The following is a 26,521-nucleotide window of genomic DNA, read 5'->3' on the forward strand; positions in this document are numbered from 1 at the left end:
ATCAGCCATCTTCACACTCATAAGACCCAGTGATACGAGAAGTTGTGGTCGTCTTCGCCGCGAAGGACGAACATCACATGTTTTCAGCCTTTGAGTTGCTTCCAGGAGCAACAAACTTCACCAAGGTAGACCCTCACAATGCCTACCACCTGGTCCAGATCCATGAGGGAGATGAGTGGAAGACAGCTTTCAACACACCAACAGGGCACTATGAGTACTTGATTATGCCATTTGAATTAACCAATGCCCCAGCTGTCTTCCAGGCCCTCATCAATGACATCCTGAGGGATATGTTGAACTTGTCCGTCTTTGTCTATCTGGATGATATTCTGGTATTCTCGAAGTCCCTTCATGAGCATGTCCATCACATTAAAGCTGTTCTCCAGTGTCTTCTTGATAACCATCTTTTCATAAAGCCCAAGAACTGTGAATTTCATGTTTCCAAGGTTTCCTTTTTGGGGGTCATCTTGTCCAAGGGGAACCTTTGCATGGACCCCAAGAAGACTCAAGTGGTCTGTGGCTGGCCTCAGCCAACCTCTGTCAAGGAGGTTCAATGCTTCCTTGGTTTCACAAATTTCTTTTAGCAATTTATTCAAAATTTCAGCTCAGTGGCTGCACCACTGGCTAACTTAACCTAGAAGCAGTCTGGTCCTTTTGTCTGGTCTCCAGAGGCTGAGAAGGCTTTTCAAAATCTTAAGGTGAGGTTTACCTCAGCCCTTATCCTTACCTTACCTGACCCTTCCCTCCCTTTTCTCATTGAAGTAGATGCCTTGGATGTGGCGGTGGGTGCAGTTTTCTCCCAGCATCCTGCAGATGGCAAGCTCCAACATTGCACCTTCTTCATCTCTCTCCTGTCTCTTGCTCAGAGAAACTATGATGTGGGTGATAAAGAACTCCTGGCAATCAAACTGGCCTTGGAGGCATGGTGGCATTGGCTTGAAGCATCCTTTCCTGGTGTGGACGGACCACAAAAACTTGGAGTATGTGCAGAAAGCCAAGCATCTCAACCCTCGGCAGGCAAGGTGGGCCCTTTTTTAAATTGGTTTGATTTTATGTTGTCTTATCGCCCTGGTTCAAAGAATCAGAAACCAGATGCCCTGTCCAGACTTTTTCAGAACACGGACTGTGAGAACACACCAGCAACCATTCTTCCTGACTCTAAGATTGTGGCTCCTGTATCTTGGGGAATCGAGATGGTGGTGCAGCAAGCCCAGCAGAAGGAGCCAGATCCTGGTAATGGACCTTCAGGATGACTTTTTGTCCCAACCTTAGTGCACCCCCAGGTCCTACGATGGGGGTATTCCTCATGGCTGGCTAACCATCCTGGCACAAGCAGGATATTAGAGTTTGTGAAGAGGCGCTTCTGGTGGCCTGGGATGAATGGAGATGTCAAGTTCTTTGTTGCTTCTTGCCTTGTTTGTGCCCAAAACAAGACCCCCCCACACCTTTCCCCGTGGTCTTCTTCACCCCCTACCTATACCCAAATGGCCCTGGTCCCACATCTCCAAGGACATCATTACAGGTCTCCACCCTCCCAAGGAAACACAGTCATTTTGGTTACTGTGGACCATTTTTCCAAAGCCTGCCATTTTTCCCTTTACCCAAACTCCCCTCCACTCATGAGACTGCTGAGATTGTCACCAAGTGTTCAGAATTTTTGGCCTTCCTCTGGATATAGTCTCTGATCGTGGGCCCCAATTCACTTCACAGTTCTGGAAGTCCTTCTGTAAGCTGATTGGGCCACTGTCAGCCTCTCTCTGGCTTCCACCCAGAGTCTAATGGACAGATGGAGAGGTTTAACCAAAACCTGGAAACCACCCTCTGATGCCTGGCCTCCACTAACCTTTCATCTTAGAGCAGGTATATCATCTGAGCAGAATATGCTCATAACACCCTGTGTTGCTCTTCTACAGGTCTCTCACCTTTCAAGTGCCAGTTCAGGTTTCAGCCTCCACTGTTCCCAGACCAAGAGCCAAACATCAGGGTCCCTTCACCCCAGAGCTTTGTCCAACGGTGCAGATGTGTCTGGCATAAGGTCGGGTCAGCTCTTCAGAGGTCTGCGTAACAATACCAGCTCCAATCAAACCGCCATCACAGACCTACTCTATCACTATATCCTGGGCAAAGAGTCTGGCTGTCGACTCAAGGCCTTCCCCTGTGGGTGGAGTCCCGCAAGCTGTCTCTGCAATTTGCGGGACCCTTCAAAACCTTGAGGGGGATTATTTCGGTCTCCTATCATCTTCAACTTCCCTGGGCCATGCACATTAATCCCACCTTCCATGTCTCCCGTTTATGACCTGTTACCATCAGCTCGCTGGCTCCTGCAACCAGACCCCATCCCACCCCCTAGAATCATTGTTAGTTAGCTGGTTTACACAATTAACTGTCTCCTGGATTCCTGTCATGTTCAGCAAGGCTTACAATATTTGGTGGACTGGGAAGGGTATGGCCCAGAGGAGAGGTTCTGGGTCCCAGGCTGAGACATTCTGGACCCAGATCTCATCAAGGATTTCCATCAGAGACATCCTGATTGCTCCAGAAGGAATGTCACGAGACGTTTGTAGCAGGGCTGAACGATATGGACAAAATTTCATATCTCGATATTCATGCCAGATATCTCGATATCGATACGATACGATATGACTATGGGTTCGGTGAAAACCAAGCATTTTTCAGAAAAATAAAAACATCATAATACAAAAAAATGTGGAAAGTGCAGTTTTATTTTTAAGAACTCACTGCCAGTCATCAACATTAACATAAATTTCGAATAAATAAATTACAAATCAAACATTTTACTGCAGCTCTGCTTTAACAATAAATAACAAATGCAGCAGCTGGTGGAACATTGAAAGTGCATTGAAGTGCAACATCTTATTCTTCAAAAGATCACATAACTGTATGCAGAAACTGCATTTGCTACTAACAGAACAGAGGTAGTTACAGGCAGCACAACTTCTACAGATTCTTTGCCAGGAACACTAGCTTGTTAACCATGTTTGGCTTCAGACAGGACCTCTCACAACTCACAATGTTGCCTGATGCACTAAAAATGCTCTCTGAGGGAGAGCTGGTGGCCTGCATGCACAAGTATTTTCTTGCCATGTTGCTGAGCCGGGGAAAGTTGGCTTTGTGAGTTCTCCACCACAGAAGGGGGTCCTCTTCATTGTCAAGTGTGGAGGACTGCATGTAGGTACTCAGCTCAGCTTCTATGGCAGCAGTGGGATCGATTGGTACTGTGGCACTTGCAGTGGATCTTTTGAAGAAGCTTGCCAACGACTTCTTAGCCTTTTTGGTGGGTGGGGGTGAAACTTCTTCCACTCTGGTCTCTCTGCACTCAACAGAATGCTAGAAAATAGTAAAAAAAAAGAAGAAGAAAAAATTATTTAATTAGTTTTATATATGAATGATCATTACTGTATGAATAACACAGATGGATAACACAATTCAGCTAAATTTAAACTTAAATATTTACTAAAATGTAAGATAATGCATTTAAATGGAAGGAACTGTTCTCATTTAATCCATTCTAACCATTATTTTTACCTTGTGTTCCATCGTCTTCATCTCTGACACCAGTCTGGCTTTGATGATGGGGACGTCATTAACACTGATGTATTGTGTCTTGTATCTTGTATTTAAAAAGGATGCCACATCCAGGAGCTCTTGTGTGACTCTCTCTTCATACTTGCTATTCATGTACTCCAATATTTTCTTTTTTAAGGATTTGGTCATGTCAGTGTCACCCTCCTCTGGTGCCAAGATGGTTGTGTTAAACAGGCTGAATACTGGTTTGATGTGTGAAATACTAACATAATCCTCCCCTGACAGAGCATCCGTGAATTCAAGCAGTGGTCCCAGTGCCTTGCTGACTGACTCCAGCACATCCAGATCTTGATGTCCAAGAATTAGGTGCCAGGTGTTTCTGTTCTCTGAGAGGACCTCATGGAGTGCTTTCTGCTGCTCCAGAATCCTGTTAATCATGAGCACCCTAGACCCCCATCTAGTTTGACACTCAGTTATGAGTCCATGGACTGGAAGGTTGAGGCGCTTCTGGGCTTGCTCAAGTGCCACTCTCTTTTTCCAGCTGTGTGAGAAATGGCACACCAACTTTTTGCAGACACCTTGCACAGCTGATCCAGTTGTCACCTTTCACTGCGTTTTCTAGAAAAAATAGATGTACAAAATAATTCATGAATATATTACAACAGATAAATAACCACATATTAATGCAGATTGTTCCCTCTCTCTCTCTCTCTCTCTCTCTCTCTCTCACACACACGCACCTCTCTCCCTCTCTCTGTCTCAAAGTTATTAAAATAAACATAGCAAAACGTACCTATTGCCAGGTGTAGCCTGTGTCCAAAGCACTGAAGGTGTGTCCAGCCATTCACCTCCAAAGCCTTTATCATGTTTGATGCATTATCAGTCGTCACGCAAACCTGTTGGTTGGTCCTCCTTCAAGTCCCAGTCTGCTAACGCACCTCTCATCTCCTGCGCTATATTATCTCCGGTATGCTCCCCAGGGAAGAAGGATGTCTGCAGACAGCGGGTCTTGAGTTTGAAGTTTGTTGTAATAAAATGGATCGTTAAACTGATGTAAGGTTCGGTTGTCCGGCTCAACCACAGGTCCGTGGTTGTGGCGAAATGATCGATTTCACGGAGCTTGGATTCAACATTCATTTTACACTCATTATAGAGTAATGGAGGATGATTTATGTTTTGGCACCAAGTCAGATTCTGCACCGCCACCGGACGCATTATCTTCCGCACTCATTTTCTTTCTTTCTTTTTAATTTCCCTGCTGTGTCTGTAGTGTGTGTGTGTGTGCGCGTGTGCGCGCATCGGTCCCCGTCTCGCTCACTCCTGCCCTCATATGTTTGTCATTGGTTGGCTTCAGCTGTCGATCCACAGCAAGCATGAAATAAGGTTTGTGGTTGGCTGGCCTTAGCGGTGCATTCAAGGGCAATCGTAAAAATGATATTTGTTTTGACTGCCAGAGCTGGGCGAGCGCGGGGAGGGGAAATCTATATCGTCTATATCGTTGCTTTTTCGATACTAATATCTTGAATGTTCATATCTAGATATAGATACGATAATGATATATCGTTCAGCCCTAGTTTGTAGAGAGGGGAGGGTCCTGTCAGGACTTTTGTGACTGCTATTCCTTTTATGGCCATGTGGGGACCTCAGTGTCTTTGTTTGATCACATATTTTGCTTGCCTGTCTCATTATTGACATATAATTTTCACCTGAGTCTTGTTAATGTGCCTATTTAAGTGCCATGTTTTCCTGAGAAGCTCAGTCTTGATTTGACATGCTGTGCAAACCCAGTGACAAAACCTGTTTATAAGTTTATGCTCCAAGTTCTCTCCTGAATGTAATCCTGTTGTTGACCCTTGCCTACCTATCATGGTCTTTGTTTTTGCCTGCTACTTTTGGATTGCATGCTGATTCTGACTGATACTGGATATTGACCCTTTGCTTGGATTTTTATCTCTGGATTTGGACACTTCTGCCCTGCTTTTCTAGTAAAAACCCTTGAACTGAATACCTTATCTCTGTCTCTGCATCTGAGTCTTTTCACATCACTTTGTGGCACAGGGGTAGCGCTTCTGCAATATGGGTTCAATCCTAAGTGAACATAATAGTTTTCAGGGTTTTTTTTAAACTGTCATTTTTTTTTTTCAGTAGGCTTTAGTCTTAGTCTTGTTTTTTGTTTTTCAGTTCTTGAAATTATTCTCCAAATACATGTTTCATATATATATATATATATATATATATATATATATATATATATATATATATATATATATTAGTGCTGTCAAAGTTAACGCGATAATAACGCGTTAACGCGATCTCAATTTATCGCGATTAAAAAAATAGTGCCGTTAACGCAAATTCTAATTTGGCCCTGCGAGTCACCTGTAGTTCCTGTTGAGGCTTGTCGCGCACTGCTTCAATAAGAGTACGTGTGAGTGATGGAGAAAGGCATAGACATATAAACATCCTCGCCACCATATTGGATGTGGCAAAGTGGAGATTCTTCAACCGTCTCTGGTATAGCGTCTAGACAGTAGCCGAGAATAAAGATGCCTCATTCATGTGCTGCGTTTAACTGTACCAACAGGTTTACCGTCCAAACGAGATCACATGGGATTACCTTTCACAGGTGAGACTGGAAAAATACTTTTCAATACTGTTCCTTCAGTCTTCAGTTTCCCAGCTCATCTCCACAGGGTAGGTGTATAGTTATAAGCAGTGAGAATTAGATAATACAGTGCCACACTATGATGAACGTTTTTGAACATATGATGAATGTTTTTATTTTTGTTATCTGTTTTTTTCTTCTTTTATGGCAAATACTTCTCTTCAAAAGAAACTAATGAAGAGTAAAATAAAACATTTTTTTTATTTTCACAGTGATATGCACTTTATTTTTCATCCCTTGGTTTTCTCATCTAATATGGAAGTTATGGATGTCAGTGGCTGTGACAAGACGTGTTATGCTCTGTAATAAAAAAAACAAAAAACATTGGTACAAAGCAAGCCCATTCACTTTTTTATGCTGATAAGAGAATTACAATGGTTTTTCATGTGACAAAAATGTGCGATTAAATTGTGATTAATCGCGAGTTAACTATGACAGTCGCGACATTAATCGCGATTAAATATTTTAATCACTTGACAGCACTAATATATATATATATATGTATATATATATATATATATATATATTCATTCATTCATTCATTATCTCTAGCCGCTTTATCCTTCTACAGGGTCGCAGGCAAGCTGGAGCCTATCTCAGCTGACTACGGGCGAAAGGCGGGGTACACCCTGGACAAGTCGCCAGGTCATCACAGGGCTGACACATAGACACAGACAACCATTCACACTCACATTCACACCTACGGTCAATTTTAGAGTCACCAGTCAACCTAACCTGCATGTCTTTGGACTGTGGGGGAAACCGGAGCACCCGGAGGAAACCCACGCGGACACGGGGAGAACATGCAAACTCCACACAGAAAGGCCCTCGCCGGCCCCGGGGCTCGAACCCAGGACCTTCTTGCTGTGAGGCGACAGCGCTAACCACTACACCACCGTGCCGCCCCATATATATATATATATATATATATATATATAAAAGGTGTGGGTGTGTACAAGCAACTGTTTATCTATTGGAGAACATTTTTCTATGTTATCAACCTCTAGCAGTTCATAAGTTATGGCATTAGTCTGAATAACTAGAAATGCGTAGTGTGCATGCGTGCAGTAAAAAATTATTTCGAACAATGAGATCGGGACCTGAGGTTTTGCCTGTAATGCCATTACAAGTTTGTGAGTAAACTGCAAATAAGGAATCCTGTCTTAATATCACTCATCCTTCAACATCTATGTTTGTTTGTAATGTGTGCCTGTAAGGTATTTCTTATGTTAATACTATATATTCATGATATATTTGCTATAATATGAAAATAAACTGCCATTTCTGCATCTGTCAGGTTCTCTGCAGCAACAGTGTGTTAGGCACGTGCGATTACTGGCTGAAGAACAACAAGGCACTCTGCAGAGTCAGTTTCCTCGAGGACCAGCATGATGGAGGCTATACTGTGAGTTGCATCTCTCTCTCTCTCTCTCTCTCTCTCTCTCTCTTTCCCACTCTCTCACCCACCCACACACACACACACACTGATATACGGTACTTTGCACACACAATTTTTGAATTACACCCACCCTCAAAATATCTGATATCCAGTGGCAGAAATAAGTATTCAACATGTCAACTATATTTCTATCAAATGCATTTCCAGTGCAGCTATTCACATGAAATGATGAGCAAACTTTGGTATTAATACAATAAAGCTACACAAAAAAGAAATCATAATATTCTAATCCATAAAAAATGTAATGAAGTGGAATGACACAGGGAAAAAAAAGTATTGAATTTATGAAATACTTGAAGTTTTTGTTTGCTATTACAGCTTAAAAAATGCTTATTATTTGAAGAAACTAATCTCTCACAGTATTCAGGTGTGATTTTGGCTCATTATTCTACACAAACAGTCTTTCAATGAAATAATGAATCATCAATTCAGTTCTTCCTACAAATTTTCTCTTTGGTTTAAGTGTGGTGATTAACTGAGCCATTCCAACACCTTTATCTACAGTGGTGCTTGAAAGTTTATGAACCCTTTAGAATTGTCTATATTTCTGCATAAATATGACCCAAAACATCATCAGATTTTCACACAAGTTCTAAAAGTAGATAAAGAGAACCCAGTTAAACAAATGAGACAAAAATATTATACTTGGTCATTTATTTATTGCGGAAAATCATCCAATATTACATATCTGTGAGTGGCAAAAGTATGTGAACCTTTGCTTTCAGTATCTGGTGTGACCCCCTTGTGCAACAATAACTGCAACTAAACGTTTGCGGTAACTGTTGATCAGTCCTGCACACCGGCTTGGAGGAATTTTAGCCCATTCCTCTGTACAGAACAGCTTCAACTCTGGGATGTTGGTGGGTTTCCTCACATGAACTGCTCGCTTCAGGTCCTTCCACAACATTTCCATTGGATTAAGGTCAGGACTTTGACTTGGCCATTCCAAAACATCAACTTTATTCTTCTTTAACCATTCTTTGGTAGAACGACTTGTGTGCTTAAGGTCGTTGTCTTGCTGCATGACCCACCTTCTCTTGAGATTCAGTTCATGGACAGATGTCCTGACATTTTCCTTTAGAATTCACTGGTATAATTCAGAATTTATTGTTCCATCAATGTTGGCAAGCCGTCCTGGCCCAGATGCAGCAAAACAGGCCCAAACCATGATACTACCACCACCATGTTTCACAGATGGGATAAGGTTCTTATGCTGGAATGCAGTGTTTTCCTTTCTCCAAACATAACACTTCATATTTAAACCAAAAAGTTCTATTTTGGTCTCACCCATCCCAAAACATTTTTCCAATAGCCTTCTGGCTTGTCTACGTGATCTTTAGCAAACTGCAGACGAGCAGCAATGCTCTTTTTGGAGAGCAGTGGCTTTCTCCTTGCAACCCTGCCATGCACACCATTGTTGTTCAGTGTTCTCCTGATGGTGGACTCATGAACATTAACATTAGCCAATGTGAGAGAGGCCTTCAGTTGCTTAAAGTTACCCTGGGGTCCTTTGTGACTTCGCCGACTATTACATGCCTTGCTCTTGGAGTGATCTTTGTTGGTTGACCACTCCTGGGGAGGGTAACAATGGTCTTGAATTTCCTCCATTTGTACACAATCTGTCTGACTGTGGATTGGTGGAGTCCAAACTCTTTAGAGATGGTCTTGTAACCTTTTCCAGCCTGAAGAGCATCAACAACACTTTTTCTGAGGTCCTCAGAAATCTCCTTTGTTTGTGCCATGATACACTTCCACAAACGTGTTGTGAAGATCAGACTTTGATAGATCCCTGTTCTTTAAATAAAACAGGGTGCCCACTCACACCTGATTGTCATCCCATTGATTGAAAACACCTGACACTAATTTCACCTTCAAATTAACTGCTAATCCTAGAGGTTCACATACTTTTTCCACTCACAGATATGTAGTATTGGATGATTTTCCTCAATAAATAAATTACCAAGTATAATATTTTTGTCTCATTTGTTTAACTGGGTTCTCTTTATCTACTTTTAGGACTTGTGTGAAAATCTGATGACGTTTTAGGTCATATTTATGCAGAAATATAGAAAATTCTAAAGGGTTCACAAACTTTCAAGCACCACTGTAGTATGTATGTCATGCTTGTACTTTAAAAAATAAATGAAGATGTTGTAAAAAGCAGTTTTAGAACTGTGTTGGAATGTGTGTAAAAACATCTTACTCATTGTGATGAACCATTTTGATCACTTGAGGTGATTCTGTTCAGTCTTAGGAATGTAAGCACAAAAACTTAAATCTGCTTCAATGATTTGGACAATTAACTGGCCATCAACAAATTTATGTCCTGTTGTTTTGGGATAAAGGGTTGGCAGTGGAAGGGGTATTCAAATCAAGTCAAGTTTATTTGTATAGCGCTTTTAACAATAAACATTGTCGCAAAGCAGCTTTACATAATTTGAACAACTTAAAATATGAGCCAATTTTATCCCTAATCTATCCCCAATGAGCACACCTGTGGTGACAGTGGCAAGGAAAAACTCCCCCAGACGACATGAGGAAGAAACCTCGAGAGGAACCAGACTCAAAAGGGAGCCCATCCCCATTCGGGCAACAACAGACAACATGACTATAACATTAACAGTCCTAACATAAAGTCAGCTTCGTTGATGCTATAAACCCCCCACCGATGGAAACCCGAGTGCAAAACTGTTCACAACAACCCTAGTCTCAAAGTCAGCAAGTCAACTGCAGTCCTAAAGTCAGCAAGTCAGCTGCAGTCCCCAGCCACAAAAGCACCACTGCAAGAGTCCAGAGCGTCCTCCAGGCATGACCCCCCAACTGTCCACATGGGGCTGCCCTCCACAGGAGCGATGCGATGAGACTCCAACCTGACATAGGGCACCAGGATGGATCAGGTAGGTCCAAGGAGCAGAAGAGGTCAGCATCTTGATCCCAGGACCGACATGTAACTCAGAGGGACAGATTTGGGGGGGGGAGAAAACACAGGTTGTTAGGTATGCCCAGTGTCACCTGAACAAGTAAGAACAGTATACATATTGCACTGAGTACAAGCAGGGACTCCAGCAACTAACTATGACAGCATAACTAAAACGGGAGAGCCAGAAGGTAACACAGGCATGAGGGAGCCCCAGGACATAAAGCAGCCAGCCACTACACCGTCAACAAACTCGAGTGAGCAAGCGAGTGGGGACTGACAGCATCCATACATCCCAGTTTACCAAAACACTGTATGTTTGAGGACCCTCCAGATCTACGCCTTTACCTCATAAACACCATTAACAAAAGGCTTGACTAAACAGATATGTTTTCAGCCTAGACTTAAATGCTGAGACTGTGTCTGATTCCCGAACACTACTTGGAAGGCTGTTCCATAACTGTGGGGCTTTGTAAGAAAGGGCTCTGCCCCCTGATGTAGCCTTCACTATACAAGGTACCAGCAGATAGCCTGCAACTTTTGATCTAAGTAGGTGTGGCGGGTCATAGAGGAGCAGAAGTTCACTCAGGTACTGTGGTGCGAGACCATTCAGTGCTTTAAAGGTCAATAGCAGTACTTTATAATCAATACGAAATTTGATTTGGGAGCCAATGCAGTGTGGATAAGACAGGGGTGATGTGGTCATATTTTCTAGTTCTAGTAAGGACTCTTGCTGCTGCATTTTGAACTAACTGGAGCTTGTTTATGCACTTATTGGAACATCCAGACAGTAAGGCATTACAATAATCCAACCTGGAGGTAATGAAAGCATGAACTAGTTTTTCCGCGTCATGTAGTAACATTAAATTTCTTATCTTACCAATATTTCTGAGATGAAAGAAAGCTATCCTGGTAATGCTGTCAATGTGAGTTTCGAATGAAAGACTGGGGTCAATAATCACTCCGAGGTCTTTTACTACTGCACGTGAAGAAACAGAAAGGCCATCCAGAGTTACTATGTAATCAGAGAACTTACTTCTAGCTGCATGTGGTCCTAGTACAAGTACTTCAGTCTTGTCAGAGTTAAGCAGAAGGAAATTAATAAGCATCCAGTGTCTAATGTCCTTTACACATTCCTCAATTCTATTAAGCTGGTGTCTCTCATCAGGTTTTGCAGAAACATACAACTGTGTGTCATCAGCATAACAGTGGAAACTAATACAATGTTTATGAACCATATCACCTAGAGGTAACATATATAAAGAAAAAAGCAGTGGACTCAAGACAGAACTTTTTGGAACACCAAACTTTACCTCAGTATGTCTAGAAATATCGCCATTTATATCAACATACTGATAGCGATCAGTTAAATAAGACCTGAGCCAGGAGAGGGCCATTCCCTTAACTCCCACAACATTTTCTAGTCTATCCAGAAGAATGGAATGATCAATGGTATCAAATGCTGCACTAAGGTCAGGCAACACAAGCAGTGAGACACAGCCCTGATCAGACGCCAACAGTAGGTCATTTACTACTTTAACCCTCATCCTACCATGCTATTTTACACCTTAATCTTACCATGTGGGGTCCGTTTGGACCCCAATACTTTTCTTTAAAATGAAAGCTTACAAAGACAAAATCACCAGATAAGTTTTGTTCAGAACATCTTGTATTAATAACAGCAATACACTAAAGGGCCCAAGGCATAAAGAACACACTTAACCTTCATCCTACCAGCCAATTTTACATACACAAACTACCAGGCGGGGTCCGTATGGACCCCAGGAGGGAATACCTTGAAATCAATGCAGTAAGAACCAATTCAATGCAGCAAACAGACATAACTTTATTGAAGAACAAAATCCACTATGGCTGAATATCAATGATGTATTATAAATGCAATAACATTGCAATAAAATTGCAATAACTAGCATACATGTAGCAAATTATAGCGCCACAAAAAAAAATTGGCATTATATACATGATTTTTGCAGCTCATGCAGCTGTAAAACATTCTGGATTACAACTTAGGTCTTTTCTTACAGAATTTAAAACAAAAAAGTAATTGTAAAATAATTTAGGGCTTTTGTTTTGCAGCCTGTGCTTATTGCAGCAGTGGGGTCCACACGGACCCCAAGAAGGAATGCCTTGGTAGTTCCATTATGGAACGTAAAAGAAATAAAAGAAGTTAACTTTCAGTGTGCTATTCAATTATAAAATGAAAGACAGATAAACTTTACTCTGGGGTCCGGTTGGACCCCAGTAACAAATTAATTATACCTTCACAATGCAAAAAGCTGATCTTCCGGTGCTTTAGTGTTTTAATTAAGACATACATTCCAACAAATTCATAAAACGGTGAGGCAGTATGTCACATATTTTTAAAATGGCAAACAAACATATAGGTGCAGGGTCCAGATGGACCCCACTTGGTAGGATGAAGGTTAACCAGATCTGTCTCTGTGCTATGATGAGGTCTAAATCCTGACTGATACATTTCATGGATGTTATTTCCTATGTAAATATAAGCATAACTGCTGTGCCACAGCTTTTCAAGGATCTTGGAGATAAAGGGGAGGTTTGATATTGGCCGATAATTGGACAGCCGACAGGGAACAAAGTCAGGTTTTTTAATCAGGGGTTTGATAACTGCTAGTTTAAAGGATTTGAGTACATAGCCAATCCTAAGAGAAGAATTTATTGTTTTTAGAAGCGGTTCAATTACTTCAGGTATTATCTGTTTGAATAGACGTGTAGGTAAGGGATCTAAGTAAGTAGGTAAGTTGAGGATTTTGATGCCAAGATTAATGAAAGTAATTCAGTTTCTTTTAGGGGAGTAAAACATTCTAATTGATGATCTGATACAGTTATATTGTTATCTACCGGGTTACTTACATTGTCTGACCTTAAATTAGTAGTTTGAATTTTTTGTCGGTTATTCTCAATTTTGTCATTAAAAAATTCATGAAATCGTTGCTACTGCATACTACAGGTGTGCATGTGTCTGTAGTGGACTTATTCCTGGTTAATTTTGCTACAGTATAAAATAGGAATCTACTGTAGGATTATTTTTGTTATCTTCTATTAGGGAGGTTGATCTAGCAGCACTAAGAGCTTTTCTATCCTTCAAGAAGTTCTCCTTCCACGCTAATTTGAACACTACCAATTTTGTTTGACGCCATTTATGTTCCAATTTTCGACTGGTCTGTTTTAATGTGCGAGTGCCATCATTATACCAGGATGCTAATTTTTTGTCTCTGACCATTTTCCTTTGAAGAGGAGCTACATTATCTAAGGTATGGCGGAATGTTGACTCTAAGCATTCAGTTGCCTGATCAAGTTCTGCAGGGGCTGACAGTGACCCAATCAAAGTTGATAACTCTGGGAGATCATTTATAAAGCTCTGTGCAGTAGTTGACGTGAATGTATGTTTAATACAGTAGCGTGGTGAGGTGCATATATTATTACTCAGACATATTTTGAATGAGATGAGATAATGATCTGAGATAACTTCAGACTGTGGAAGTATGACTATATTTTCTACGTTTAACCCGAATGTTAATATTAAATCAAGGGTGTGACCACAATTATGGGTCAGTCTTATGACATTCTGATTAATCCCTACTGAATCTAAAATGGACACAAATGCTGTTTTCAAAGGGTCTTCTGGGTTATTGAAGTGAATATTAAAATCTCCAACAACTCAAGCTTTGTCTAAGGAAATAACCAGATCTGAGATAAAATCTGCAAATTCAGAAAGAAACTCAGAATATGGCCCCAGGAGCCTGTAAATAATAAGTAACAGAATTAACTGGGTAGGCTTATTTTTTGAGGCTACATACATTATATGAGTATGAAGAACTTCAAATGTATTAAATTTATAACCAGGTTTTAGTGTTACACCTAGATAATCATTATAAATAACTGCGACGCCTCCTCCTTTGCCAGTTAGACGAGGCTGGTGTATATAACTGTATCCAGGAGGACTCGCTACATTTAATGCTGTATATTCATTTGGCTTAATCCATGTTTCAGTTAAACAAAAGCGCTTTAGATGTAAGAGATCTAATATTTAATAGCCCCACCTTTAGATCAAAGGTGATGGCAGCAGCTGTACAGTCAGTATGATCTAATTTTATATTGATTAGGTTACTGGAACAAACTATCTGAATATTTCTACCTTTTTGTTTAGCTCGGGGAACAGACACAGTCTCGATGTAGTAGACCCTGAGTGATCACTCTGTGCAGCTAGCAGACAGTCAGTTTAGCCTGTTCGTCTGCTCCCTGGCCTTGGCTCTGGATTGTCAGAAATTAACTAGGCCTGTTCTGAGACTATGACCTATGCTGCACAGTGGTCGAAATACTTTTTTCCAGTGTTCTGCAATATTGCAGAATGTCAAAATTTTGTTCTGCAATTTGGAAATATTTTCTGCAAATACACAAGCCTCCATACTACACCCTCCTCAACCTAATAATGCCTATATTTGCATCATATCTAGCTTTACAACTCATAGCATTAGTGTAATTCTTTATTCTCTCACTCTACTTTTAATTTCAGTCTTCACAGATTCTTCTCTGCAGCAAAGTTATCATTCCATGATACCTCCACAGGTCTTTCATCCCCCTCGCCCTGACACTACAGGCTACTACAACTTGAAGTATACCAACTAATTCATAAATGTACTAGTTATCACACCCACACATTATCCTTCCACACAACATACTAATAAAGGTATCACCACAATAAAAAATAGAACACAACTGTTCTTCAAGAAACAAAACATTCATTTTCATGTTACAAGTCATGTTATGTTTTGTCAAGATTAAGTTTCTAGCTTGAACAATACAGTAGATTGTTACCCAAAAAGTACTTCGTTCAGTGTTTGTATCTGCAACCTGTAGTTTTAAATTGAAAGCAAGGTTTCAATTCTACACTCTGTTACGTCTTACGATGATGCAAAGAATTGATGCCATTAAGGAATAAAACCCAACTGGCAAATGGAAAGACGTTTGGGTTCATTGTGTTTGCCTGGCTTCTAAAGTGCAAGGTCATGAACTGAACTGAGAACTACTGCAGGGGCTTCACTGCTCTAAACTAACAACAGAGAACTGGGTACAAACTAATCATGGCAGAACTGAGAGCTACAGAACTACTGAGAGCTACAGAACTGAACCTATGAGCTTTGTCTTACAGGGCAACTGTTTTACTTTGTGCTAGTCTGCACCACAGGAAAGACAGCACTAGTAAAAAAAATAGAACATGTACACAAAACATGTATTAGTGTAGCTTGGTATGAGAAAACAAAATATTCAAAAGTATCTATGAATAAAGGTAAAATACTGTTGCTGTCTTCAAAAGGGCTATAATATCAGTATAATTTTGCATGATTCAACAATGCAATATATACAAACCTATACAATTTACCAATATATATGTATGCAAGATAAGAACTAGTCAGAGTCTTTGCTTTCTGAACCAGATCCCGTCTTCATTTTTGTCACCCTCACGGACGCACGATCTGTCGCTGTTGTAGTTGGAGTCACGCTGGCTGCCGATTTTGCAGAGATACGATAAAATTGTCCTTGTTTTCTTGGCGTTTTTGTCGGACTCTTGCCCCAAAGAAACAATCCTCTTCTTGGGAGCCATGTTTGTTGTGCTGCATTGAATTCTGGGAGATGCATGGCGGAAACTGCCGAACACTGCTGAGGTAGTTGTCAGGTCCTCCCGGCGGGTATTAAAAGTGACGAAATCTTACATCGGAAAATGGCAACTGCCCTTATTTGGTTGTCATCGCCTTTCGCTGGTATTACGTAAATATTGCTCAACTTTGACCTGGAAAACGCTGTCAGGTTCGCGCGGCGCAGGTTTCAGTTTATTTACAGTGCCGCTAGTTTGCTAAATTGAGAACCACTGAATCCCGAGCCTGATTTTTTTCATTCTGCAAAATTGCAGGTTAATTTATCTTCTGCAATCTTGAAAATCATTCTGCAATATGCAGACTGCAGACGGGTATTTCGACCACTGTTGCAGGAAATGAGAGCAGCACCTTCCCGAGTGGTATGGATACCGTCCCGCCCTAACAGGCCAGCAGTGCCCTCAAAATTAGCCCAATTATCTATAAAGTCCACACTGTTTTCAGAGCACCACCTGGACAACCAGCAGTTCAGCAACCATAACCTGCTGTAAGCTACATCGTCACGTCGCATTGGGATGGGGCCAGAGCATACTACAGCATCGGACATTGCCTTCGCTAATTTAAACACCTCTACAAAGTTACTCTTAGTAACCTCAGACTGACGAAGGTGTATATCATTAGCTCCTGCATGGATAACTATCTTTGAGAACCTGTGCTTGCCTATGACCCTAAGATTACCTGCTATGTCCGGTGCCCTGGCTTCCGGTATACACATGACTAAAGCTGCTGGTGCCCCTAAAAGCTGAGCTAATTTCACGTGCCGTATGATAGAGTCCCCTATAACCAGAGCTCTTTCAGATTTCTCAGCAGGTGCATCACTAAGCAGAGCAAACCTGTTTGACACGTGACGCGGAGAGGAGTGGTGCTCCTGTGGGTGAGCCTCAGCGGTAGCTTTGGCTCTACGCTTATGCCGCTGAGCCGTCACCCATTTGCCCTGCTGTAAGGGCTCTAATGCTGGAGTTGGGGGATTACTAACTCCATCTAGGGCATCCAGACTTTCCCTTACAGAAACTACACTGTTCTCATTCTCACTGGCCTTCTCTAAAGCCTGGACACGTGCTTCTAGCACTGTAATCTTCTCCGTCAGAGAGCTAACTAATCTGCACTTATTACAAATAAAGCTATCACTAGCGACAGAGGAAGAATGGCTAAACATCCTGCACTCAGCACACTGAACAGGCTGAAGGTGTGCCATGATGAAAAGATTCACGTACCTTAATCAAAGATCTGTTGATATTGAAGCAGATCCGATGTGGATGGCCTCTGTTTGTGGTCTTTACACAGGAGGAGAAAGAAAAAGAAAGCTTCCGGTCTCTGCATTCTTCCGGAAAAAGGAAAGTGAAAGTGGAATGTACAAAAAAGAAAGTGACAGTACAATAAAAATAAAAAGGACACTGGAAAATTACCTGTAGAGAGAAATTTTAAAAGATTAGTAATTAACGCCAACACTCACGGAAGAAAAGACTTGTCGCAAACAACTCAGGAACCAGGAAGTGCATAGCACAGAATGCACATGCGCAATCGCCAAAATCAATGAGAAGAGTAAAAAATTCCATTCCATTCAATGAGAAGAGTGAATACCCATGACATCAGCAAATGTTTATAAAATGGAAGTTTAACTTTAACATCTTTTGCAAGAGGGGCGGCATGGTGGTATAGTGGTTAGCGCTGTCGGCTCACAGCAAGAAGGTCCGGGTTCAAGCCCCGTGGCCGACGAGGCCCTTTCTGTGTGGAGTTTGCATGTTGTCCGTGTGGGTTTCCTCCGGGTGCTCCGGTTTCCCCCACAGTCCAAAGACATGCAGGTTAGGTTAACTGGTGACTCTAGGACTTCTGGGTTATGGTGCTGTGCTGAATGCACGTGTGTGGGAGCTCCCGTGGAAATTCAGAGAATAAACTAACCAAACAGCCAGTATAAGACCTGTGAGTAGTCACAATTTGTGTGGAATCAAGAACAACCAGCCTAAATGCCTCCGAAACAAGCTGCAAAAACTCAGAAAGCATCTAAAGCAGAAGCTACAGGTGTTTCGGGAATGGCAGATGCTAATGCTAGTAATGGAGACTCAGTTGTGGTGGATAGCTCGAGCCCAATTCTTACTGCCATTAGCACAATGAAAGGAGAATTTGTACTGAGGTTTGACAACCTGTTCAGTGCTATTGAGGGAATACAGAGTGATCTGAAGGCAGTGTCATCACGTGTTACTGAAGCGGAAGACAGAATTAGCACCAATCAAGACGATGTAGCATCATTGAAAACACAGACCAGCACCATGAAGGTGGCTATTGAAGAGCTAGTCTCAAAAGTGGACGACTTGGAAAACCAAGCCCGCCGCTCGAATCTTCGCCTTGTCGGCCTCCCAGAGAAGGTAGAAGGGTCTGATATGTGTGCCTTTCTGGAAAGGTGGATTCCTGAAGTGCTTGATGAACATAATTTTCCACGACCCGTATTGATAGAGAGGGCGCACAGAATCGGCGGAGCCGGCATTAATGTTGCTGAGGCAGGGGGCCGCTCTGGTGTGCGTCCCAGAGTGGTAATCATGAAGTTCCTAAATTACGCGGACAAGTCTCGGATCATGACGGCTGCCAGGAGCAAGGGGGAAATACTCTACGACAACTGGAGAGTCATGTTTTCCCCGACATTTCTTCTGATCTGGTCAGGCAGAGGAAAGTCTTCGACTCGGTGAAGAAAGAGCTGGGTTCCCTCTCCATCCCGACTCTGCGCTATGGGATAATTCACCTGGCTAAACTCCTGGTGACCATGAAGGGAGACGACACATCTTTGATACCGCAGCGGGAGCGAAGGATTTTGTGCACGGTTTGAAGGACTGTACCCCAGGATCCGCGGGAAAAGAGACAACCTGAGACCTGATTGTATGGCTGGTATGTTTAAGTCATTGAACTTTACTCTCTGACCGCACAAGGAGCCACTTTGAACACTGTTTAAATCGTGCAAAATAGATGTTTGGTTGCTATAAACGTAGTTGTACTTATATTAATGTTTTTTCATGCGGGGCTCTGCTATGGTTGTTGGGTATGCTGTTCCTCGCTACGCTGTGGACGTGGGCGGACCAGTTAGGCTCCATGGTTTGGATGTGTGTACTGTGGGAGGGATGGGTGTATCTTAGTTGGGAATGTACACTCAGTTATGTTCATAGTGTTCTAAGGCACATATTTTTTATTTCATTTTTTTATTATGTTTTGTCTTTAGTTTTCAGTCATTTCAAGTTTACTACAGTCAATTTCATTGTCACTACAACATGTCATCTGAACTTCAGTTTACATCTTGGAATGTAAGGGGTTTAAACAAACTTGTCAAGCTAAAAGAGGTTATGTGTAGGATCAAACAGTTAAAAGCTAAAATAATTTTTATTCAGGAGACTCACTTGACCTCTGATGATGTAATCAAAGTGAGGAGGAGGTGGCCTGGTCGAGTATTCTCAGCTTCTTTCAGTTCACACTCACATAGGGTAATTACACTGATACACAATTCTGTGCCTTTTCATCTTATTAGTGTGGATGAAGATCGATTAGGCAGATGCCTCATTATTCAGTGTGAAATTCTCTCAGTTCGATTTAATTTGGTTAATATATATGGGCCCAATGAAGATAATCTGTCTTTTTTTAGTCACCTGTTCTTGTCCTTGGCTATTTTACCTGGCAACTTTATCATAGGTGGGGACTTTAATTGTGCTCTACAGCCTGGAATGGATAGAGCTACTGGAATTGATTCTTCCCATAATCAGACAAGAAAGGAGTTGCTACAGTATATTAAAGAATTTAATTTAATTGACATCTGGAGAGAGAATCATCCCAACCAACTAACTTTCTCTTGCTACTCTAGTACATGTCTGACATTCTGCAGAATTGATTACTTTTTGGTTTCTGCCTCCTTAGTATCTACTGTCTCACAATCCTGGTATGATAGCATTATAATTTCAGATCATGCTTCAGTTTCATTTATCCTGAACATGCCCCAATCTTTGAATTACTCCCCAGGATGGCGTCTCCAGGCATTTTGGCTTACGGATCCAAAATTTATAGAGTTTATTGGAACACAAATTGATTACTATTTTGAATATAATACAAATCAGACATCAGCTGCTATACATTGGGAGGCTTTTAAGGCCTTTTTGAGGGGCCAGATGATAAGCTTCACAAGTTTCAAACACAAGCAGTGTAGACTGGAGATGGAACAATTGGAAAAAAAGATACGGTAAAGGATACTGAAACAAACTACTTTGCAAATCCTTCTCAACACTTATTTGTGGAACTTAATGAGCTAAGAGATAAATACAATGTTTTATCTACAAATAGGGCAACTAAAAATTTGATGAAACTGAAGCAGTCCTATTACGAACAGAGTGAGAAAGCAAGTAAGCTCCTTGCTTGGCGTATTAAACAGATGGAAACTGAAAGAGCAATAAATACAATACAAACAGATGAAGGCTTGGTAACTAGTGACCCCAAAGAAATTAATAAGATTTTTTCAAGCTATGAGAATTTATACCGTTCGCATTATTCAACCTCAGCTTTTCAAAAACAAAAGGAATTTCTTGATGTATTAAACTTTGTCCCCCTAAAGCCTCAGTCACAACCGGCCGTACGTGCTCCTACGGCCGGTCTACGTGCAAAAAACGCAAGAAACGCACAGAGGGCGCGCATGAAACGCACGGAGGGCGCGCATGTGATGTGCTGATTTTCGAGCCGTAGACTGGCCGCAGAGGTTCTTTGTCATGTCAAACAAACTCTACGGGCGCTTACGTTTTTTTCAGGTTGCAAGACAAACTTACGGCCAACGTGCGCCTTTCTCCATGAACAAAAAAAACACAGCGATTTGGGAAGTGCCAAAAATCGCACGTTCAAAAAATCGTACGTCCGGTTGTGACCTAGGCTTAAAGGATTCCCAGGCTGCTCTAGAGCTTGACCTTGAGGCCGAAGAATTGTCTGCGGCTATGGGTAACATGAAGGGGGGAAAGCCCCTGGGCCGGACGGGATCCCCATCGAGATATATAAAACCTTTAGAACTAAACTAATACCACCTCTGCTCGAGATGTATCGGGAGTCTTTGGATAGCGGATCCCTTCCTCCTTCTCTCAATACAGCAGTAATTACTTTGTTGTTGAAGCCGGGGAAGACACCCACTCTGTGTGGATCTTACAGACCAATTTCACTGCTTAATAATGATCTCAAAATTCTTTGTAAAGTATTGGCTAGATGACTTGAACTGAGTTTGCTGGAAATAGTTCACTCTGACCAGAATGGCTTTGTGCAGGGAAGGCAGGGCTTTCACAATATCCATAGAGTACTTAATATAGTGTTTAATAAATCTGGCTGTACGGACACTGCCATTCTGTCGTTGGATGCTGAGAAGGCCTTTGACAGGGTGGAGTGGCTGTATTTATTTGAGACTCTCCAAAGGTTTGGTATGGGGAGAAATTTCTTGGTTGGATTCGACTTCTTTATGCTGCTCCACAGGCTGTAGTTTTAACAAATGGGTTATTTTCAACACCTTTTGAACTGCACCGGGGGACAAGGCAGGGTTGCCCCCTTTCACCCCTGTTATTCACCCTTGCTATCGAGCCACTTGCTATGGCAATTCGAAAAAACACCAACCTGAATGGAATAAAGATAGGAGATATTGAACATCGCATAGCTCTATATGCAGATCAAATCAAATCAAGTTTATTTGTACAGCGCTTTTAACAAACATTATCGCAAAGCAGCTTTACAGAATTTGAACGACTTAAAACATGAGCTAATTTTATCCCTAATCTATCCCCAATGAGCAAGCCTGTGGCGACGGTGGCAAGGAAAAAGTCCCTCAGACGACATGAGGAAGAAACCTCGAGAGGAACCAGACTCAAAAGGGAACCCATCCTCATTTGGGCAACAACAGACAGCCTGACTATAATATTAACAGTTTTAACAGGTATAACCCTCAACTGTCCTCATGGGGCCGTCCTTCACAGGAGTGGGGCGATAAAACTCCGACCAGACACAGGGCACCAGGATGGATCAAGCAGGTCCGAGGGGCAGAAGAGGCCAGCATCTCAATCCCAGGATCAACATGTAACTCATGTTAGATGATGTAATTCTGTTTTGTTCTAACTTGAAACAGACTCTACCTACTTTACTTTCTCTCACAAACACTTTTGGTGTCTTTGCAGGTTACAAAATAAATAACACCAAATCAGTAATATTATTTATGAATGAAAGTGAGATACTCAACCCTCCAATTCATACTCCTTTTTTGGTTTCATTGGAAGGCTTTGTGTACTTGGGTGTGAAGATTCCTCCTACCATTGACAAAATTGTCCCAATGAACTACAATCCCATAACAGATAGAGTTACAGAGCTCATAAACAGGTGGACAAGATTACCTATGTCTATGACCGGGCGTATCAATGTCTTGAAAATGTCAATTTTACCAAAGTATTTGTATCTTTTCAAATCTATTCCACTTGCTCCCCCACTTTCTTTTTTCCGGTCACTTGAAAAGCTCTTCTCCTCTTTCATTTGGAACAACAGGCATCCCAGGCTCAGGCTCACATTATTATATCTACCATACGAGGTGGATTACAGCTACCAAATCTTATGTGGTATTATTAGGCAGCTCAAATCAGAGCAGGAATATTTTATTTTGTGAAGGACCATCCCCCAGCTTGGGTTTCAATAGAATCTTACTCAATTAATATTCCTTTGAATTTGTATCTATATTCAGCCAACAAAAACAAACTAATCAAACAGACCAAAAACCCCTTCCTCAAAAATACAGTAATGATTTGGCACAATGCTTTGGTTTACTTGGGAGAGACTTCCAAGTTGTCACAGTTTTCTCCTATCTTTGGTAATGATGAATTTCAGCCTGGAAGAGCAGACAGTGGGTTTAAAACCTGGGCATGTCGAGATGTACTGTAGCTAAAATAGCTGACCTCTTTAAAGACAATCATACTTTCATGTCTTTCGAAGAACTTAAGGCCTTGTATGGAATACCCTCAAAACACTTCTTTAAATATCTTCAATTGAGAAGTTTCGTACTGGCCAGACAGTGTAATAGTTTGAAACTTCCCCGACTGTCTGCTCTTGAAGACTTTTCGATGAGATTTTCAGACTCCAAGGGGCAGGTTTCCTTTCTTTATAATTTGTTTGTAAGTAAGTCCAAAGAGTCGTCACAAAGTATATTATAATCATGGCAATCCGATTTGCAAGAAAATCTAACAGAGGAAGAATTGGCCAGAGCTTGTTTAACAGCTCAAACTGTGAATATAAACTCTAAGTTACTACAATACAAATGGATAAGCAAACAGTATATAACCCCAAGTACGCTGCACTGTTTTAACCCCAATATCCCCGATACCTGCATCAAATGTAAGCAACAAAAAGGTTCTTTATTCCATTGCATGTGGGAATGCCGTCTGATACTCTCTTTTTGGAAAAAAGTGTTGGACCTGGCCAGTCGAATCATTGGAAAAGAAGTACCTCTCAAACCAAAGTTATGTTTACTGAATATCTACCCGGACAACTTTGTATCCTCCAAAAATAAAAAATCCTTCCTCAATATTTGCTTTCTGGAAGCTAAAAGATGTATAGCCTGTTCATGGAAAAGGGATAAACCTTGTACTACTTCGCAATGGTTAACAGGGATGTCTTTCTACCTGGCTTTAGAAAAGATAAGCTACACCTAGAAAAATAAGCTTGACAAGTTTTGGAAAATCTGGAAGGTTTTCTGTAATTTCCTTGAGAAAAATGATATTGAAGTAGATGGCTTGAATGATGAGCTGAACTGAAGATTTATCTATCTTTTTATTTTATCTTGATTTAGGATACACATTTAGTCTTTTACATATATACATACAGTGGTGCTTGAAAGTTTGTGAACCTTTTAGAATTTTCTATATTTCTGCATAAATATGACCAAAAACAGCATCAGATTTTCACACAAGTCCTAAAAGTAGATAAAGAGAACCCAATTAAACAAATGAGACAAAATATTATACTTGGTCATTTATTTATTGAGGAAAATGAGCCGATATTACATATCTGTGAGTGGCAAAAGTATGTGAACCTCTAGGATTAGCAGTTAATTTGAAGGTGAAATTAGAGTCAGGTGTTTTAAATCAATGGGATGACAATCAGGTGTGAGTGGGCACCCTGTTTTATTTAAAGAACAGGGATCTATCAAAGTCTTATCTTCACAACACGTTTGTGGAAGTGTATCATGGCACAAACAAAGGAGATTTCTGAGGACCTCAGAAAAAGCGTTGTTGATGCTCATCAGGCTGGAAAAGGTTACAAAGCCATCTCTAAAGAGTTTGGACTCCACCAATCCACAGTCAGACAGATTGTGTACAAATGGAGGAAATTCAAGACCATTGATTCCCCAGGAGTGGTCAAGCAACAAATCACTCCAAGGGCAAGGCGTGTAATGGTTGGCGAGGTCACAAAGGACCCCAGGGTAACTTCTAAGCAACTGAAGGCCTCTCTCACATTGGCTAATGTTAATGTTCATGAGTCCACCATCAGGAGAACACTGAACAACAAATGGTGTGCATGGCAGGGTTGCAAGGAGAAAGCCACTGCTCTCCAAAAAGAACATTGCTGCTCATCTGCAGTTTGCTAAAGATCACATGGACAAGCCAGAAGGCTATTGGAAAAATGTTTTGTGGATGGATGAGACCAAAATAGAACTTTTTGGTTTAAATGAGAAGCATTATGTTTGGAGAAAGGAAAACACTGCATTCCAGCATAAGAACCTTATCCCATCTGTGAAACATGGTGGTGGTAGTATCATGGTTTGGACCTGTTTTGCTGCATCTGGGCCAGGATGGCTTGCCATCATTGATGGAACAATGAATTCTGAATTATACCGGTGAATTCTAAAGGAAAATGTCAGGACTTCTGTCCATGAAGTGAATCTCAAGAGAAGGTGGGTCATGCAGCGAGACAATGACCCTAAGCACACAAGTTATTCTACCAAAGAATGATTAAAGAAGAATAAAGTTAATGTTTTGGAATGGCCAAGTCAAAGTCCTGACCTTAATCCAATTGAAATGTTGTGGAAGGACCTGAAGCGAGCAGTTCATGTGAGGAAACCCACCAACATCCCAGAGTTGAAGCTGTTCTGTACAGAGGAATGGGCTAAACTTCCTCTAAGCCGGTGTGCAGGACTGATCAACAGTTACCGGAAATGTTTAGTTGCAGTTATTGCTGCACAAGGGGGTCACACCAGATACTACTGAAAGCAAAGGTTCACATACTTTTGCCACTCACAGATATGTAATATTGGATCATTTTCCTCAATAAATAAATGACCAAGTATAATATTTTTGTCTCATTTGTTTAACTGGGTTCTCTTTATCTACTTTTAGGACTTGTGTGAAAATCTGATGTTTTTGGTCATATTTATGCAGAAATATAGAAAATTCTCAAGGGTTCACAAACTTTCAAGCACCACTGTCTGTATATATATATATATATATATATATATATATATATACACACACACACACACACACACACACACACACACATTTTTCCGTTTTATTTATTAATTTTATTTTCATCATTATTATTGTTATTATTAATGTTGTTGTTGTTTTCTTGTACATGCCTTCTTGTTCTATGTTGTTCATTGTTTGTAAATCAAAAATGTGCAATAAATATATTTAAAAAACAACAACAACTGGTGACTCTAAATTGACCGTAGGTGTGAATGTGAGTGTGAATTGTTGTCTGTGTCTATGTCTCAGCCCTGTGATGCCCTGGTGACTTGTCCAGGGTGTACCCCGCCTTTCACCCGTAGTCAGCTGGGATAGGCTCCAGCTTGCCTGCGACCCTGTAGAACAGGATAAAGCGGCTAGAGATAATGAGATGAGATGAGATCTTTTGCAAGACAGACTAAATCTATTTTTTCCTGTGCAAGACAGGCTAAATGTATTTCTTTCCCCATAATTCTCTCTCCTTGCTTCCACGGAAGGCGGTCGCATTTTCTGCTCTCCCTCTCCCTCCTTTTTTCCCTGCTTGTGCTTCTGTGTATTGTCTCATCTGCTGTACTTTTTGAAGAGACTCTCCTTGCATTACTTTCTAAACTAAAAAAAGCATGGAATTGATAAACTGGTCTCCTAACGAAATTGACACAGTTTTCTCGATGAGAAGTTTTGGTTTAGGGGAACCCATCTGTCCTGCCGGAACATTTGCGGCTGCTTACACGATGGACGCGTGGGAGCGGTGGCAATTTGTGT

At 41.2% G+C, this 26,521-nt stretch overlaps 1 protein-coding gene across 1 annotated transcript in view; it reads left to right on the forward strand.

The window, feature by feature from the left end:
• sphkap (SPHK1 interactor, AKAP domain containing) overlaps positions 1-26,521 on the forward strand; it is a 345,056-nt gene that overhangs the window by 58,998 nt on the left and 259,537 nt on the right. Inside the window, exon 5 of the mRNA XM_060924329.1 lies at positions 7,509-7,616. Coding sequence (XP_060780312.1) covers positions 7,509-7,616 — 108 coding nt within the window. The remainder of the gene's footprint in view (positions 1-7,508; positions 7,617-26,521) is intronic.

This window comes from Neoarius graeffei, chromosome 6 (assembly GCF_027579695.1).
Source record: "Neoarius graeffei isolate fNeoGra1 chromosome 6, fNeoGra1.pri, whole genome shotgun sequence".
NCBI lineage: Eukaryota > Metazoa > Chordata > Actinopteri > Siluriformes > Ariidae > Neoarius > Neoarius graeffei.